The sequence below is a fragment of the Polypterus senegalus genome, chromosome 14 (genome assembly GCF_016835505.1).
Source record: "Polypterus senegalus isolate Bchr_013 chromosome 14, ASM1683550v1, whole genome shotgun sequence".
NCBI classification, from domain to species: domain Eukaryota; kingdom Metazoa; phylum Chordata; class Cladistia; order Polypteriformes; family Polypteridae; genus Polypterus; species Polypterus senegalus.
This window is the reverse complement of record NC_053167.1, coordinates 102,246,584-102,261,388: the sequence shown is the minus strand read 5'-3', so window position 1 is coordinate 102,261,388 and position 14,805 is coordinate 102,246,584. Positions and strand designations below refer to the sequence as shown.

The 14,805-nt window shown below is 35.0% G+C and overlaps 1 protein-coding gene across 3 annotated transcripts in view; it reads left to right on the top strand.

The window, feature by feature from the left end:
* The window catches only part of ptbp2a (polypyrimidine tract binding protein 2a), a 101,867-nt gene extending 87,574 nt beyond the window's left edge, over positions 1-14,293 (top strand). For all 3 annotated transcript variants that reach the window (XM_039735823.1, XM_039735824.1, XM_039735825.1), the window contains exons 9-15: positions 970-1,047; positions 3,973-4,100; positions 5,575-5,608; positions 6,039-6,131; positions 11,321-11,537; positions 11,623-11,700; positions 12,742-14,293. In XM_039735823.1, coding sequence (XP_039591757.1) covers positions 970-1,047; positions 3,973-4,100; positions 5,575-5,608; positions 6,039-6,131; positions 11,321-11,537; positions 11,623-11,700; positions 12,742-12,871 — 758 coding nt within the window. In that variant the 3' untranslated portion in view covers positions 12,872-14,293. The remainder of the gene's footprint in view (positions 1-969; positions 1,048-3,972; positions 4,101-5,574; positions 5,609-6,038; positions 6,132-11,320; positions 11,538-11,622; positions 11,701-12,741) is intronic.
* Positions 14,294-14,805: the final 512 nt, after the last annotated feature.

Sequence of the window (14,805 nt, the reverse complement as noted above, 5' to 3'; positions counted from 1 at the left end):
CAGGGGATTGAAAGTGGTGAAGATGGGTCAGACGAGATGCCAGCTCAAGTCCCATCCTTGCACCTGGTCCACTTTCTCACCCTCAAATCTCAGTAGTGATACTTCCGCAGCTTCATACAAAAACCTTGTTAAGACTTTCTCGAGGTAGTCCTCTTGGCACATTCCTGGAGGTCATGAGTGACTACGGAGGGCTGATCTGAGTACCTCACTATACCATCCAATTGGTAGAAGCAATGTGTAGTGTGAATACTGGGCAGGGACCTAAGCAGTGTAAGCTTGTGTCCTGAACTTACTGGGAGAGGAGTTCTGGTCGCCATCACAAATATAATTCAGTGGCTTACCTATGCCTCTTGGTGCCAGGTTTGATGCATGTTGATACATTCAGTGTAGCATTTTTGCATTGAAGCCCCTGCTATTTAGTGCACGACAGACATTTTATTGCTCAGTCTTAGAAGGTGCTGCTGCACATTAGGCTTCTCATAATTTTTTTTTCTATTGCACATGGCCGTTAATAGGCACTAGTAGACAGCAGGTTTTGCAAAATGGGTTACACATTTTTAATACCAGAAAAGGGAATCCTGGGGAATTGAATCAGCAAATAGTGAGGATATACTGTACTGTTTTAAAAATCTTACTGTAAATATACTGTACAAGTAAATGACTACATTTCATGATTTTGATTTTGAGTGGAACAAAATAACTTCCTTCCCTTGGGTCATTGCATAATGTATTGAAACACCACTGTCAGAGATTTGTGTTATAACGGATATAATTTGTCTGTGTAATTTGTTAATTTAATAATAAAATGTCAGTAATTTGTGTAAATGTGCCCGTTCTAATTATAAGCAGTGCCATATTTAACTGCTTTAAGTTAAGTCACTATCTTAAGTCATTGCTTTAGGAGATTTGTTAAACCTAGATGAAACGATTTGTTGAAACTATCATTGTAAAAGAAAGATTTTCTTTTAGGTACTCCATCTGGAATTGTACCTTCTTACTCTAGCGGTGGTGGATTTCCATCTTCCCTTGGCTTTGCTCAAACTGCAGGTGCCTAATGTGTTTTACATTGTATGAAAAATGGTTTATAGTACAAGTGTTATCATATGCTACTTTGTATGTTAATCACCAGCAGGTTAGAGTAGAGTTATTTTTAAATGTGCATAAAATTGTGATCGTATTGTAAGCTGCTGTCAGGGCATTCATAATAAACCAGCTTTATCTGCAACCAAGAATTACCAGTGGAAAATTGTGCCAGTCAGCAGCTATGTTGATCTATATCCATCTAAATAATATTGGTATAGCTTGTCACAGTAGTGCCCAGGGTGAATTATTATTCCATTATAACATGACATAAACAAAAATATATTATACATATGACTTTATTCATTTTGCTCAGATTTTAATTTTTAACACATCAGAGTCGAGCAACTAATTAATGTGAATGTACATAGACATAACTATTTTCTGAGCTTTGCTGATATAGAATTGCTTGGTTATACAATTACTGCGATTCAAAAGATGTTTATACAGTGGCGGAATAATTATTTGATCCCCTGCTGCTGAATTTGTAAATTTGCTTAATTACAAAGAAATGAACAGTCTCTATTTTTATGGTAGTTTCATTTTAATGGAGAGAGAGAGAGAGACACAGTATCAATCAGAAATTTAGAAAAAAACACATTACATAAAAGTTGTAAATTGATTTGCATGTCATTGAGTGAAATAAGTATTTGATCCCCTACAACCCAGCCAGAATACTGGCTCCCACAGATTGGCTGTGCGCCTATGTGGCACACAGATTGCACTCAGTCAGTCAATAACAGACACTTCCAATCTCAACTCATTATGTGTATAAAGTACACTTGTCCACAGAATCAGTTTCTTCCATTCCAACCTCTCCACCACTATGGGCAAGACCAAAGAGCTGTCGGAGGATGTCAGGGACAAGGTTGTAGACCTGCACAAGACTGGAATGGGCTTACAAAACCATTAGCAAGAAGCTTGGTGAGAAATTGAGAACTGTTGGTGTGAGGATGATCATGAGAGAGATGAGGGATCGGCTCAAAACTACACAGTACGAGCTTGTTAATGATCTGAAGGCAGTTGGGACCACAGTCACCAAGAACACTATTGGGAACATACTACTCCATACAGGTCTATCTTAAGTTTGCTAGTGAACATCTAAGTGATTCAGAGAAGACTTGGGAGAAAGTGCTGTGAAAGTGCTCAGATGAAACCAAATTCGAGCTGTTTGGAATCGACTCAACCTGCCTTTTTTGGAGGAAGAGAAATGCTGAGTATGACCCAAAGAACACCGTCCCCACAGTCAAGCATGGAGGTGGAAACATTATGCTTTGGGGCTGTTTTTCTGGTAAGGGTACAGGAAGACTTCACCGCATTGAGGGGCCAATGGACGGAGCCATGTACCATAAAGTCTTGAACGAGAATATCCTCCTTCCCTCAGCCACAACACTGAAGATGGGTCATGGAATGGTCTTCCAGCATGACTGTGACCCAAAACATACCACCAATTCAACAAAGGAGTGGCTAAAGAAGAAGCACATTAAGGTAATGGAGTGGCCTAGCCAGTCTCCATACCTCGGTTCTATAGAAAATCTGTGGAGGGAGCTGAAGCTTTGAGTTGCCAAGTTGCAGCCAATAAACTTGCAGGATTTAGAGAGTTTATGTAAAGAAGAGTGGGCCCAAATCTCTGAGATGTGTGCAAACCTGGTGACCAACTACAAGAAGCATCTTACCACTGTGCTTGCCAACAAGGGTTTCTCCACCAAGTACAAAGTCATGTTTTGCTTGAGTATTAAATACTTTTCTCTCCGTGACATGCAAAGGAATTTTTATGTAATCTATTTTTTCTGAATTTTTGGTTGATATTCTGTCTCTCCATTTAAATGAAACTACCATAAAATTAGAGAGTGTTCATTTGTTCGTAAGTAAGGAAACTTATAAATTCAGCAGGAGATCAAATAATTATTTCCCCCACTGTACATGTAATATTAAACAGGTTTTATTGATATTTAATAAAAGAGTAAAATGTATAGTATAAATGTTTAAATAAAGTTTCAGCTTTGTATCAATTTGTACACATAGTGCCTGTCAGGTACATGTTGCAGTGTTACTGCTAGTTTGCATTTGTCTTTTTTAGAATAGACCTGTTTTAAAATACATCCACTAGTATTAATGTAATTGTGTAGGTGATTATTTAGTTTGTGCAGAAATAATATAATTCTTCATTTGTATAATTTACTAGCTATCCCCCGCAGTTCCACCCACATAGTAGTTAAACAGGACAAACTTTAAAGATCACAAACAGATATTGCTAGCTAAGCGGCAAGGTACACTCCAAAATGCAAACGTTGACCGACTCAAACGACATTGTGAGGATGGCCCTGCCTGGCTCCCTAATCCTGACGTCATAAATCCTCCTCCCCTCGGCCCGCAGCCTCTGTCTCGGAAGAGCTCAAATATATCTCTTCTGCAAGCGAACTATGATTCTTCGTGCGATGAGAGAAGTCGCTAAATCATCTGGAATATTCAAGTAAATTACAGAAAAAAACCTGATTTAAATCTGTTGAGTAGTTCTCTCATTCACTAGCTAAGTGGAAGTAAGGGACGCTCCAAGGCTGAAGCGCGAGGGAGGAGGGCCCCTCCCCTTTGTCCGCTGCGTCTCAGATTCACACAAATAAAGTAAACTATCAGTGCAATTAGAGAAGTCAGAAAATCAACCGGAATATTCAAGCAAATTATAGAAAAAAAAGTGATCTGAATCCGTTAAGTAGCTCGTATAAAGCGGACAGGCAGACGTGGATTTTATATATAGAGATAGATATTTGTAAATGTTTTTGCACTGATAAGCTGTTTTGCGTGTTTAGTACTCTGTAATACATGGAAAGATTTATGTAGAAGATATAGTTTTACTTAGAGATTTTTGTTTTCTAATGGATTTTTTTATTGTAGCTGTTCCAGGAGCCCTTAGTCCTTTGAGTGCAGCTGCAGCTGCAGCTGCTGCAGCAGGTCGAGTGGCCCTTTCTGGAGTGTCTGCATCAAACAGCAGTGTTCTTTTAGTTAGCAACCTTAATGAAGAGGTCAGTGAGCACCATTCATTCAGCTCATTCTGGTTTCTTTCTGCTGAGTGAGTTAAACATTGCATAATTATTTTAAGTTGCTCTTTTTGTTGTTTTTGATGTCTTGTACTTTGCATGTATGTGTTTTTTTTCTTACAATTTATTTGAAAGTTATTTTGAATTTCTACAGTCGCTTTGTTTACATTTCTGAAAGGCTAGATATAGTTATTTTTAATATGTGTAAACCCGTGCTAGTTGCATCATTCAGAATTTCTTTAATCTGTATTATCTTAGAGGTTAAACAATTTGATAAGATAAACATGTAATTATCCATATCAGGTACTTTTTTAAGTTTATAGTAAAATGCTCTATCAGTTAATTTAATCAAAATCCTAAATAAAATAGTACAACTGTATTAGTTCAATTTTTGCTTTCCCTTTTTTGTTAGTTAAATCTGTGTATTTTGATTTTTGTTGCTATGCTTGCTTGTATCATTTGTTAACACTTTCCTGCTTTTTTGTCATTTCAATTGATGCACATTTTTCTTTTAAGGGTCCCCCCAAAGAGCTTGATGAGGCGCTCTATCCAGTCTTTTAGTAGTGTTCTCTATACAGATCTTGATCACTGTCTTTTGTACTCATTCTTTTACACCTTGTTATTAACTAAATCTCTATAACTCTTGGTCTTTTTCTCTCTCTCTATGCTCTAGTTATTTGCTTTTACTGTCCTGATCTCTTTCTACTGTTCTATTGCTTTGAAAGCTGGTATGAAATGTAGGGTGCTTTCTATTGCCCATTAAAGATTACATGATGTCAGTTTATCATGATTGTCCCTGAAACCTGTTTGTGGAATTAAACATATTCTGCTTTGTTCTGTTACCATAACTTTGCAAGGTGGTTTTTCATCAGCACACCTGCATGCTTGCCGTGTTTGATCCTTGGCAGCTTCAGAATAGTTTGTTTGCATTTCATACTCAGCCATGCTTAAGCAGTTAAAATTAAATTTTGCATGTTCTTTTTCCTTTCATTCAGTCAGTGTACTGAAGGTGTTCTTTAATATAAATGTACTTTGCCCATGTTTGTCGTGGGTGACTACATTTTGCACTTTTTTTTTTCTTGTTAAATACATAAACCAGCCATTTTTCTGACCAACTCCTGCATTTCCTATGTACTGACCTATATTTTATTTTTGTTCCCCAACTTCTTGTTTTATTCTGCATTGCTACTCCCCTTCCCTTTTCCATACCTTTACCCTTTTTTTTGTCATCCCTTCCCTTTCCCTCTTCAATACCTCTCCTCCTGTTCATGCTTTGTGCTTGAACAAAAATGTTCCTCGGACCAACTTGCCCCAATTAACTGCCTTGAACCATGATCCATGACCACCTCACCATTCTACGGGAAACCACCCTCCGTTATGGATGATCTGTTCATCTCCGCTCTTCCTCGACTCTTCTCTCTTCCTGTCTTATGCTGCTTGCTCTTCTCTCCTTCTAAAGATGGTTACGCCCCAAAGTCTGTTTACCCTCTTCGGTATGTTATCGTTAGCACTATACTTTTTATTATTGATTTTTTTTTATTTTGATTTTAATTTTTTATTTTATATTTCCACCTTTAATTCTTACTTATAGCTAGCTTTTTGGCTTATAGTTGATTGGTAACTCTTTGGCTACTCTCTCTCTTTCTTTCTTTTCTCTCTTTTCTCTCTCTCCTCTTTGCTGTGAAATCTTTTCTCCATAGACAGTTATGTTAATGCATGGTATACTTATTTTGCATGTAATTTTTAATTTTATCATTTCATGTAGCATTTCTGAAGGCTTTCTTCCAATCTTTATTTCAAATCTTGATTTGTTTATTCATTTGGATGAATGTCCTATCTTTTCATATTTCTTAATGTTTGTCTGTAAATTGAGAAATTTCACTTTAATTGCCTTTTCATTTAACTGCTTTTCAATCCAAAAAGGTGTTTATGGTGATGCTCAGCGTGTGAAGATTCTCTATAATAAAAAAGACAGTGCTCTGATTCAGATGGCAGATGGAAATCAGGCTCAGCTTGGTAAGAATCGAAGGGACCCCTGCATACAACATGTAGGATAGGATATCATATAAAATGTTTATTATGAAAGTGTTTCTGTATTCATTCTTCTACAGCATATTTGATTTCTTGATTTTCCACTGCTTAGCAAGGCTAACATAACCTTAAATATTTTAATATTGCACTTATTTTAAAAAATATATATATATATATATCAAAAATCTGTTTCAGTGGGTCATAGAGAAGTAATCTGCTTAACTGAATCTCGGTGATCACCTGCTAGAGATGTATTTGGGATTGTAAGTATTGCCCACTAATTGAGGAATGGCACATAAATGTAGTTAGAGTAACTGAATGATTTATTCAAAAACAGTCTTCATGTATAGGTGTCATTTAATATTTAAGTCAGTGTTTCCCTATTATTAAACAATTTGATTATTTATATATTTTCATTTTTTTATATAAGTAATGTTTTTGTGCACAGTAAGTAAAGTGTGAATGACTAGCCCTAAACAATACTCTTATTGAATAACAATTTACAGTAGTGTGCTTCAGGTTGTTTTGTTTTCTTAATTTTATCTATAACATTAGCCAGATATTACAAAGATGTCCTACATTATTGCTGTTCATTACTGGAGAAAAATGTTTTCAGGATGATTAGATTTAGCATATCACTACTCTGTATTATTTTGAATATCCATTTGTACAAAAACTTTGAAGCATTGTTGTAACTTTTAGTGCAGATGGAGTTATATTGTTGGAAATGGTGTTACAAGGAAGATGCTTGTAACACAAATTTTAACTGGCAGTGAATAAGCCACTTCTCTTCAGAATGCTGTATACATTACACAAGAACAGTAAGACTGAGCATGGCACTGGGAAGTGATTATTCCACTAGTTTGGTCATTAATCACTGTTTGTTGAATTGTCATTGGCACCATCACCCTCCTTCCATTCTTGCATTGTAATAGTCTATATACTTATACTAACTATATATGCAATAGTTATCATTGGAAAGCAGTGTATTATTTGAATGGTTGTGGAAACAACTGGATACATAAATCTGTATTGTGTCAATTGGCATTGCACAGGTCAGCAAGATATTTTTTCCATTTTTTTAATTGTAAATTTGGCTAAAGCTTAATATCTTAAGTGCTTACTTTGCATTGCCACTTAATCATTCTAATGCATTTTGAGTGGGCCGAGAAAAGGACTAGCTAGATATTATTATCTCTGATTTAAATGTCAATTCAGAACAGCCATTTGCATTTCCAACAACTGAAGCCAAGTGTGCACCATATTTCTTACATTATCTTATCTACCACTTTTTCTGTGTGGATTTTACCTGTCTCTCACTCACATGTGGTCCTCTCCACAATTACTGGTACCCCTGATAAAGATGAGTAATAAAGATTAATATTCAACTTTTGGTGGATTACTTTAATCTCACGCTGAAAATATGGGAGAAATCCCACTTTTAACTGAAGTAAATTTATTCTCAGAAAAAAATCCTAATAAATAATTTTAACAAAACCACACTTGCCAATTGCCACGCAGTTATGATTTACATTTAATAATTTGTACAACCAGCACTGAGCTTGTTTTATAACATCTTAAAAGGTTAGAGAACATAGAGCAGGGTTTTTTTTTAATGGGGTTTAGGTCCAGGAACTACAGTATGTATGGAAATGAAAATTAAAATGTAGTCTCTTGTTTGCAATTTTATTTTCAAAGTCTGCATGCAAGAAGGCTGTAGATATTAAAATTAAAATGAAACAACCCCATTTGCAATTTTATTTTCAGCCTGAAACACAATAAAGCTGAAAAAATGAAAAGTAAAATGCAAATAAACACTGGTTCCACCTGCTACTCGTAGAATTTTCATTTTCCATTTTGCATTTTCATTTTCAAGTTCTCAACATTAAAATAGCAAGGGTGTTTGGGCAGGGCTTGGCGATTTTCTGTAATCTTTTGTCCTTTATAGTTATAGAGTCACTTTGATCGATAGATACTTCTGACTTGGACTGTGTTTAGTTCCCTGAGTTTGATCTTTTCATCCCCGAACTGCAAGCTTCACAGCAAAACTCTCTCATATTCCACGCATAATTGTAGTTTTGAAGAAGTTAACATTTATTTATTTATTTAAGTTTACATTTATTTACTCTGAATTGGAAACAAGATGCTTTTTATTTTTATAGTACTGTACCGTTGGTGCCAAGCACCATAATGGCTCTTGGGTGGAGGTGCTGGAGAGCCTCGAGGCTCAGTTCTATATCCTGGAGTGCTGCTTGCAGCAGCAGTACAGGGATGGAGACGGCCGAGAGACTGGCACCATTTTTCCAGGTACATGGACACTGCCAGAGCTTCGGGCTCATGATATTGGAGAAAAGTGTGGCAGATCAAGTCACCACTGACCCCAAGTGAGTCATTAAAAGCAGGACTGATGATAAAAATGCAGAAGCAAAAGGACAGGGCAGATCATAGAGGCATTGTGAAGCACTGGTGAAAGGAGAGCCTCAAAGCTGAGATCCAGACATGAACGTGGTTTGCAGCACCTGTTCAATAAATGAAACAACAAAGAAACTGGTACATCTGCATCTCTACACCAGGAGGTTCACCTGCTTGCCTACAGCTGATCAACATTGAACACACCTGCTGCACCAAACAGCACGGTACTTAACATCCCAGTTGTGTCACCTGCCAGTGCAGCACGCAACATCCCTGCTGTGCCATTTGACAACACTGCACTCCCAAACCCTACTGATGATCCCTCAACACCGGCTGCATGACAGAAGCAGGAGGGAAGACCGCTCAGCTGTTTCGACTAGTTTGTGCACAGTTGGAAGTGGCCGCTGGGCATAGTTACTTTGAAGGGAGGGCTAAAAGATCAAAATCACATACAGTCGAAGCATATTCTATCGAACAAAGTGGCTCTACAGCTACGAAGGACAAAGAATTGTGTGAAATCGAGGTATAAAATGCCCTGCCCATTGACCCACACTATTTGCATGTTGAGAACTTGAAAATGAAATTGCAATCTGGAAAAGTTTCTTTTCATTTTTGCAGTTTGGGCTGAAAATTAAATTGCAAATGGGTGTACTTCATTTTAATTTTTGCAGCATGTTTGCATGCAGACTTTGAAAATGAAATTCCAAAAGAGAGATTGCATTTTCATTTTGTAATTTTCAGTTTCACTTTTGCAGAAAATGCCTCCCATACAGGAACAAAGGCAGTCTTGGCAGGAGCTTGATTTTGTGTTTCTTAAACCATGTTTGTGTTGATTTGGAGATATGTTTTTTGGATCATTGTCTCATTAGAAGATACAACAATGACCTGGTTTTAGTTACTTGTCAAAGGCAGCCAGATTTAATTGTAAAATCTCCTGGTATTTAATGAAACCCATGATGCCATGTATCCTAACAAGTTTCCCAGGGCCTTTGGCGCTAAAACAGAGCCCCAGCATCTCAGTGGGGATCAGGTTCTTTCAAGTATAACCATCCTTATACAACTTGAGTTTTTGTTGCCAAAAGGTTCAATTATTGTTTCATTTGACCATAGAACACTGTTCCATGTAAAGTTCCATTAGTGTTTAGAAAACTGCAGGTGCTTACGTTAGTGATTAAGTTGATAGCAAAGACTTTTTTTTTTTTTTTTTTTGGTATACCTTCCAAAAATTCTTGGAGTGGAGGTGGTGTATTTCTTCATCAGTGATCTTTAGGGATTTATTTTACCTCTTAGTATCCTGTTCATTGTGCATGGGGGCAAAATAAACTTGTCTTCTTCCAGGCAACCTGGTAACTCTTCCTGTTGATTTGAACTTTTTAATTATTGCCCTATCAAAGCTTTATGCAAGCTTTGGACAACCTATTAAATTATTATCATTATATATGTGTAGCTAGAGAGAGATGAAAACTATGGCTTGTTTTTTAATGCTTGTTCTTTTTGGGATATGTGTCCTCAGGTTTCATCAATCACATTAGTTAAATTTTATTAAACTTGTGCTACATTTGCACTATTATTAAGAGGGAATTAATTTGATCCCCTAAACCCCCACCCCCTTAAAACAAGTATCTCAAATGAATTTTATAACCAGTTAAAGTTTAATATAAGTGTGTTCAGATATCTGTCTTAAATGTTCCCTACTTGTGCAAAAATTAAAAAAAAAAAAAATTGTCAGGCTCATTTCATCTAGTAATTCCCCAATAAGTGCCACCAGCATTGTGACTGCTGTGCCAGTTCACATTCTTTTTCAGTGCAAATTCATTAACTTAGAATGGAAAGAAATAGAAACAAGAATGTATCTGTTTTATTACTACTACACCTGTATGTAGATTACTAAAGATATTAAAGAAGAACCTGATGTGAATGAAATGTGGAGGGTTATGATACAAAATAATAGTGAGACGGTTTTAGAATGTAGAGGGTGACATTTGCAGACAGACGCTGACATAAACAATCAAAAGTCTTTCATCAAAACACTTATTGTAATTGGGTTATATTGGTTGGTGGCAGTTATGTCCATCACCTCACTTTCTTTCCATTAACATGCTGAATTCAATGCTGTAATCCATCTTAAATTTCAAGGCATCTATAATGAAGATTTCATAAACATTGATGTAAAATTGCTTAGACAAGTCAATATTAGTTAATATTACATATTGAAAAAATAGTCTATTCTCAATGATCTATTCTCAAAAGTCATAATTGCATGTGTTTTTGCTGCTGAATGTACTAATGGAATGAAACCCTCAAGTACATTTTTCATTTGTTTTATTACATTTTTACAATTTAAGCTATGCTAGTGGGTGGAATTCAGAGTCTGAATTAATTCTTTTAAGAATCTCCTTTTTTTTTTAAAAAAAAAAAAAGGTCAAACAAAATAGAAGTTTTAAAAAGCGTCTTAGTGAAAATTGCATACAATCCTAACTTTTTCTCATGTCTTACGAATGTTTTAAGAATAAAATCAGAAGTTAGTCAAACAGTAACTTCAGATAAGCTACCAGTGGATAAGACCTGCTTAACTTCAGGTTCATTTTTTTCAAAAATCGATCAGTCTTCTAAAATCAAAGTAACATAAAATGCAGTGGTATGAATTAACAGATGTCCAATGGAAATTTATTTTAAAAATATTAGAGTATATTTATAATAGTTATTTGAATGATGTTTTTCTGATAATTATTTTTATTTTTTATTTTTTTTTTTTTTTAAAGCCATGAGCCATCTTAATGGTCAAAAAATGTATGGAAAAATAATTCGTGTTACCTTATCAAAGCATCAGACAGTACAGTTGCCAAGAGAAGGGCTTGATGATCAAGGCTTAACAAAGGATTTTACAAACTCTCCATTACATCGATTTAAAAAGCCTGGCTCAAAGAATTTTCAAAACATATTCCCTCCTTCTGCAACTCTTCACCTCTCCAATATACCGTAAGTAAACAGGAAAGGCTATAAAATTGTCTTTAAGGCTTTTTTTTTTAAATAAATATATGTTTGGTTTTACCTTCTTTTACAGACAAAATATTACAGAAGAAGATCTACGTACACTGTTTTCAAACTCCGGTGGTACTGTGAAAGCCTTCAAGTTTTTCCAGTAAGCACTTTATACTAAATACAGTTCTGTTCTTTATAGATACTGTTTCTGTAATTGCATATTATATCTCTACAGGTTATTGTGCTGGTGATATCCTCTAATATTTTTCTTTTTTGGTTTCATGGAGTGTTTTTTTTTTTGTTTGTTTCTGATGTAATACAGAAATTATGTTTGATGTTTGAAAGTGATGGACTTTCATCAGTTCAAAGATTTGATCAACGTGCTACATACTGTGTGAAGTGTATTGTTATGGCATTTTTATTCCTTTTATACAGTGATTTCCTAGAAGTTCCAAATATTTTTCATGTTAGCAGATCTTCAATTAATTATTTAACAAAATGCTTGTACCAAATACAAGGCTGTTTATTTCAGTCTGATTTTATATATTTTTATTAATCAACAACAACAACAACATTTATTTATATAGCACATTTTCATACAAACAGTAGCTCAAAGTGCTTTACATATTAAAGAATAGAAAAATGAAAGACATAATTATAAAAAAATAAATCAACATTAACATCGAATAAGAGTAAGGTTCAATGGCCAGGGGGGACAGAAAAAACAAAAAAACTCCAGACGGCTGGAGAAAAAATAAAATCTGTAGGGATTCCAGACCATGATACCGCCCAGTCCCCTCTAATCAAGTAATCAAGTGATATAATAATGGGAAGATGTTAATAGCTGGGAAGCTACAAGGATTTGACTTGCATAATAATACTGTCCATTTTAGCAGTGGTTTATACAAATTGTATTCTATCTACTACAATGGAAAATGTAATGCTGCTGTTTATGAAAAGTTTTCATTACACCTTAGATTTATGAACATTGGGTCTATTTGTTATTTGCCTGGGAATTTTGCAAATTTGGTATTTTTTGTAAAAGTATGACCACTCTTCATGTTTTTGTTCCATTTTAAATGTGATGCATTACTTAAGCACTTTTTTTGCATTGGTTGCATAATTTTTAAAAATATATTCCAGATTGTGAAAATTTCACCTCTTATTTTGTCAATTAAAAAGCCTTGTCCTCTATTTGCAGAGATCACAAAATGGCACTTCTCCAGATGTCAACTGTGGAGGAAGCAATTCAAGCCTTGATTGACCTTCATAATTACAATCTTGGAGATAATCACCATCTGAGAGTTTCATTCTCAAAATCTACCATTTAAGCTTTTCCTCCCTTTTTTATTTTTCCTTTTTAAACGCTGTTTAGCGTGGCATTACTTGTTGACTGTTTCAGGACACTGGGACCACAGTTTGGCATATAATTTTGAATTTAGTCATTCCTAATACAATACATTATGGTAAAGTTGTAAATGAAAATATGTTAGAGCCATGATTTGGGGCTTTTATTTCAATGTTTTCCCCTTTACCTATACCATTGGAAGTCATTAACAATTTTATCACTTTGTAGAAAAAAAAAACAAAAAAAAAGAAGATAATTAATTTCTTTATGATAAACGTACAAGTCGACAAGACGTGCCTTACCTGACAAAACAGTATCAACACTTTTCCATTAATGTGTTTGTATCAGTTTATTTACAGTTTTACAGTTTGGAATATAGGCACATTGGTTCTGGTATTTAAATGAGTGGCTGTGTGAAAAGGCTTTTGTTTCCTTTAAGTAACCGTACAGTTTCTAAAGTTGGTAATGCCCTCATAAAGGATATTCATAGTTTTACCTAGTATAATGAAAACTATTAAAGTATTTTTGTTTACCATGTCTTATTTTGCTTTTTGGGAAATGTTACAAAACATTTTACCTTCATAAAACTGCCATCTTTTTCATTTTTAGATATAACCTGCTTTATCCTATAACCAAAGATAAAGCTTTAACCCTAGTTATCATTTGTGATTATTGTTACCTTTGTTTGCACAACCACTGCTAAAGAACTGGTATTATTTGAGTAAATATTCTTTGTAGCTGTTCTTTGTCATTGCATATGTGCATTTATTTATATTGCCATCTTTCATTTGTACCTTGAGGATTTAAATGGCTGTGGACTTTCTAAGCATGTACTGACTGGTATACTTAGTTTTGGAAAGACTGCTGTTGCATGCATTTTAAAAAGCTAGCAGAAGTGAGCTGCACAGTGAACAGCAGCACAGTAATAGTATGGCAGTTTTCTAAAACTGACAACCTGGTGGGACCAAAGTTTATGTGCCTTTAGTCTTAATTTACCTTGCATTGTAATAATTAAGTTTTGTTAAACCTGGAATATTTTATATTTCAAAAAAACAGACTTTTTAACTAATGGTTCAGAATCTACCAGTTAGTTTAAAGGCCATTCATGTGTAAGCTCAATTGTTACAGTGTACATTGTTTGAAAGGACCCACCCCACCCCCTTCCATTGATGTATTTAGGTTAAAACTGATAGATTCTGTGGTCTGTTACAGAAAATCATGTATATTTTCTATATTAGTTGAGTTTTTACATCTTCAGAAATGTAAAATTAAGTCTAGTTTGGAAGCGGCACAATTAAAAATTAATTTTCTAACAAGTTGGAAGGTTTGATGGTTGTGTTAATTTCACGTTGTGTGTACTCTGCTTACCTCTGTAGCATGCTCAATAAACACTTCTGTAGCTCTATATTCACCTCTTCTGTCTCTATGCTGCCTCTCTCTCTTTTCTCTTATGTTTCACCTCACTTTGCTTCTGAAATCATGTTCTTTGTCAGGGTGGGAAAATCTTTCAGATTTTTATTTCCATTGATTTAAATATTAAAATGACAGTACTTTAAACTTTTGTTAAAAATCTAACTATTTCCCACCCTGTGTTATTCTCCTTCCAATTATAACTGAGTTCTGTGAACTTTCTTTTCTGTCTGCATAGATGTATCTACCAATCCGCCTTTCAGGGTTTCATGCTTCTCTGCTGCAAATCCATTTCTCTCCTTCTGTCTGCTGTAGATACTCTAATTCTGTAATGTCTGAAATGCAATTCCCAGGTGAATTTTTTTATTTATATTTTTTAAAGATCCACTATCAGATTTAAGCAAAAGTTTTTAAGTGTAAATAACAACTAGTAGTTATGTACAGTACATTACCAAAACATTTGACTTTTGCATACTTTTTGCCACACCACAATTTTTTCAAGCCTAA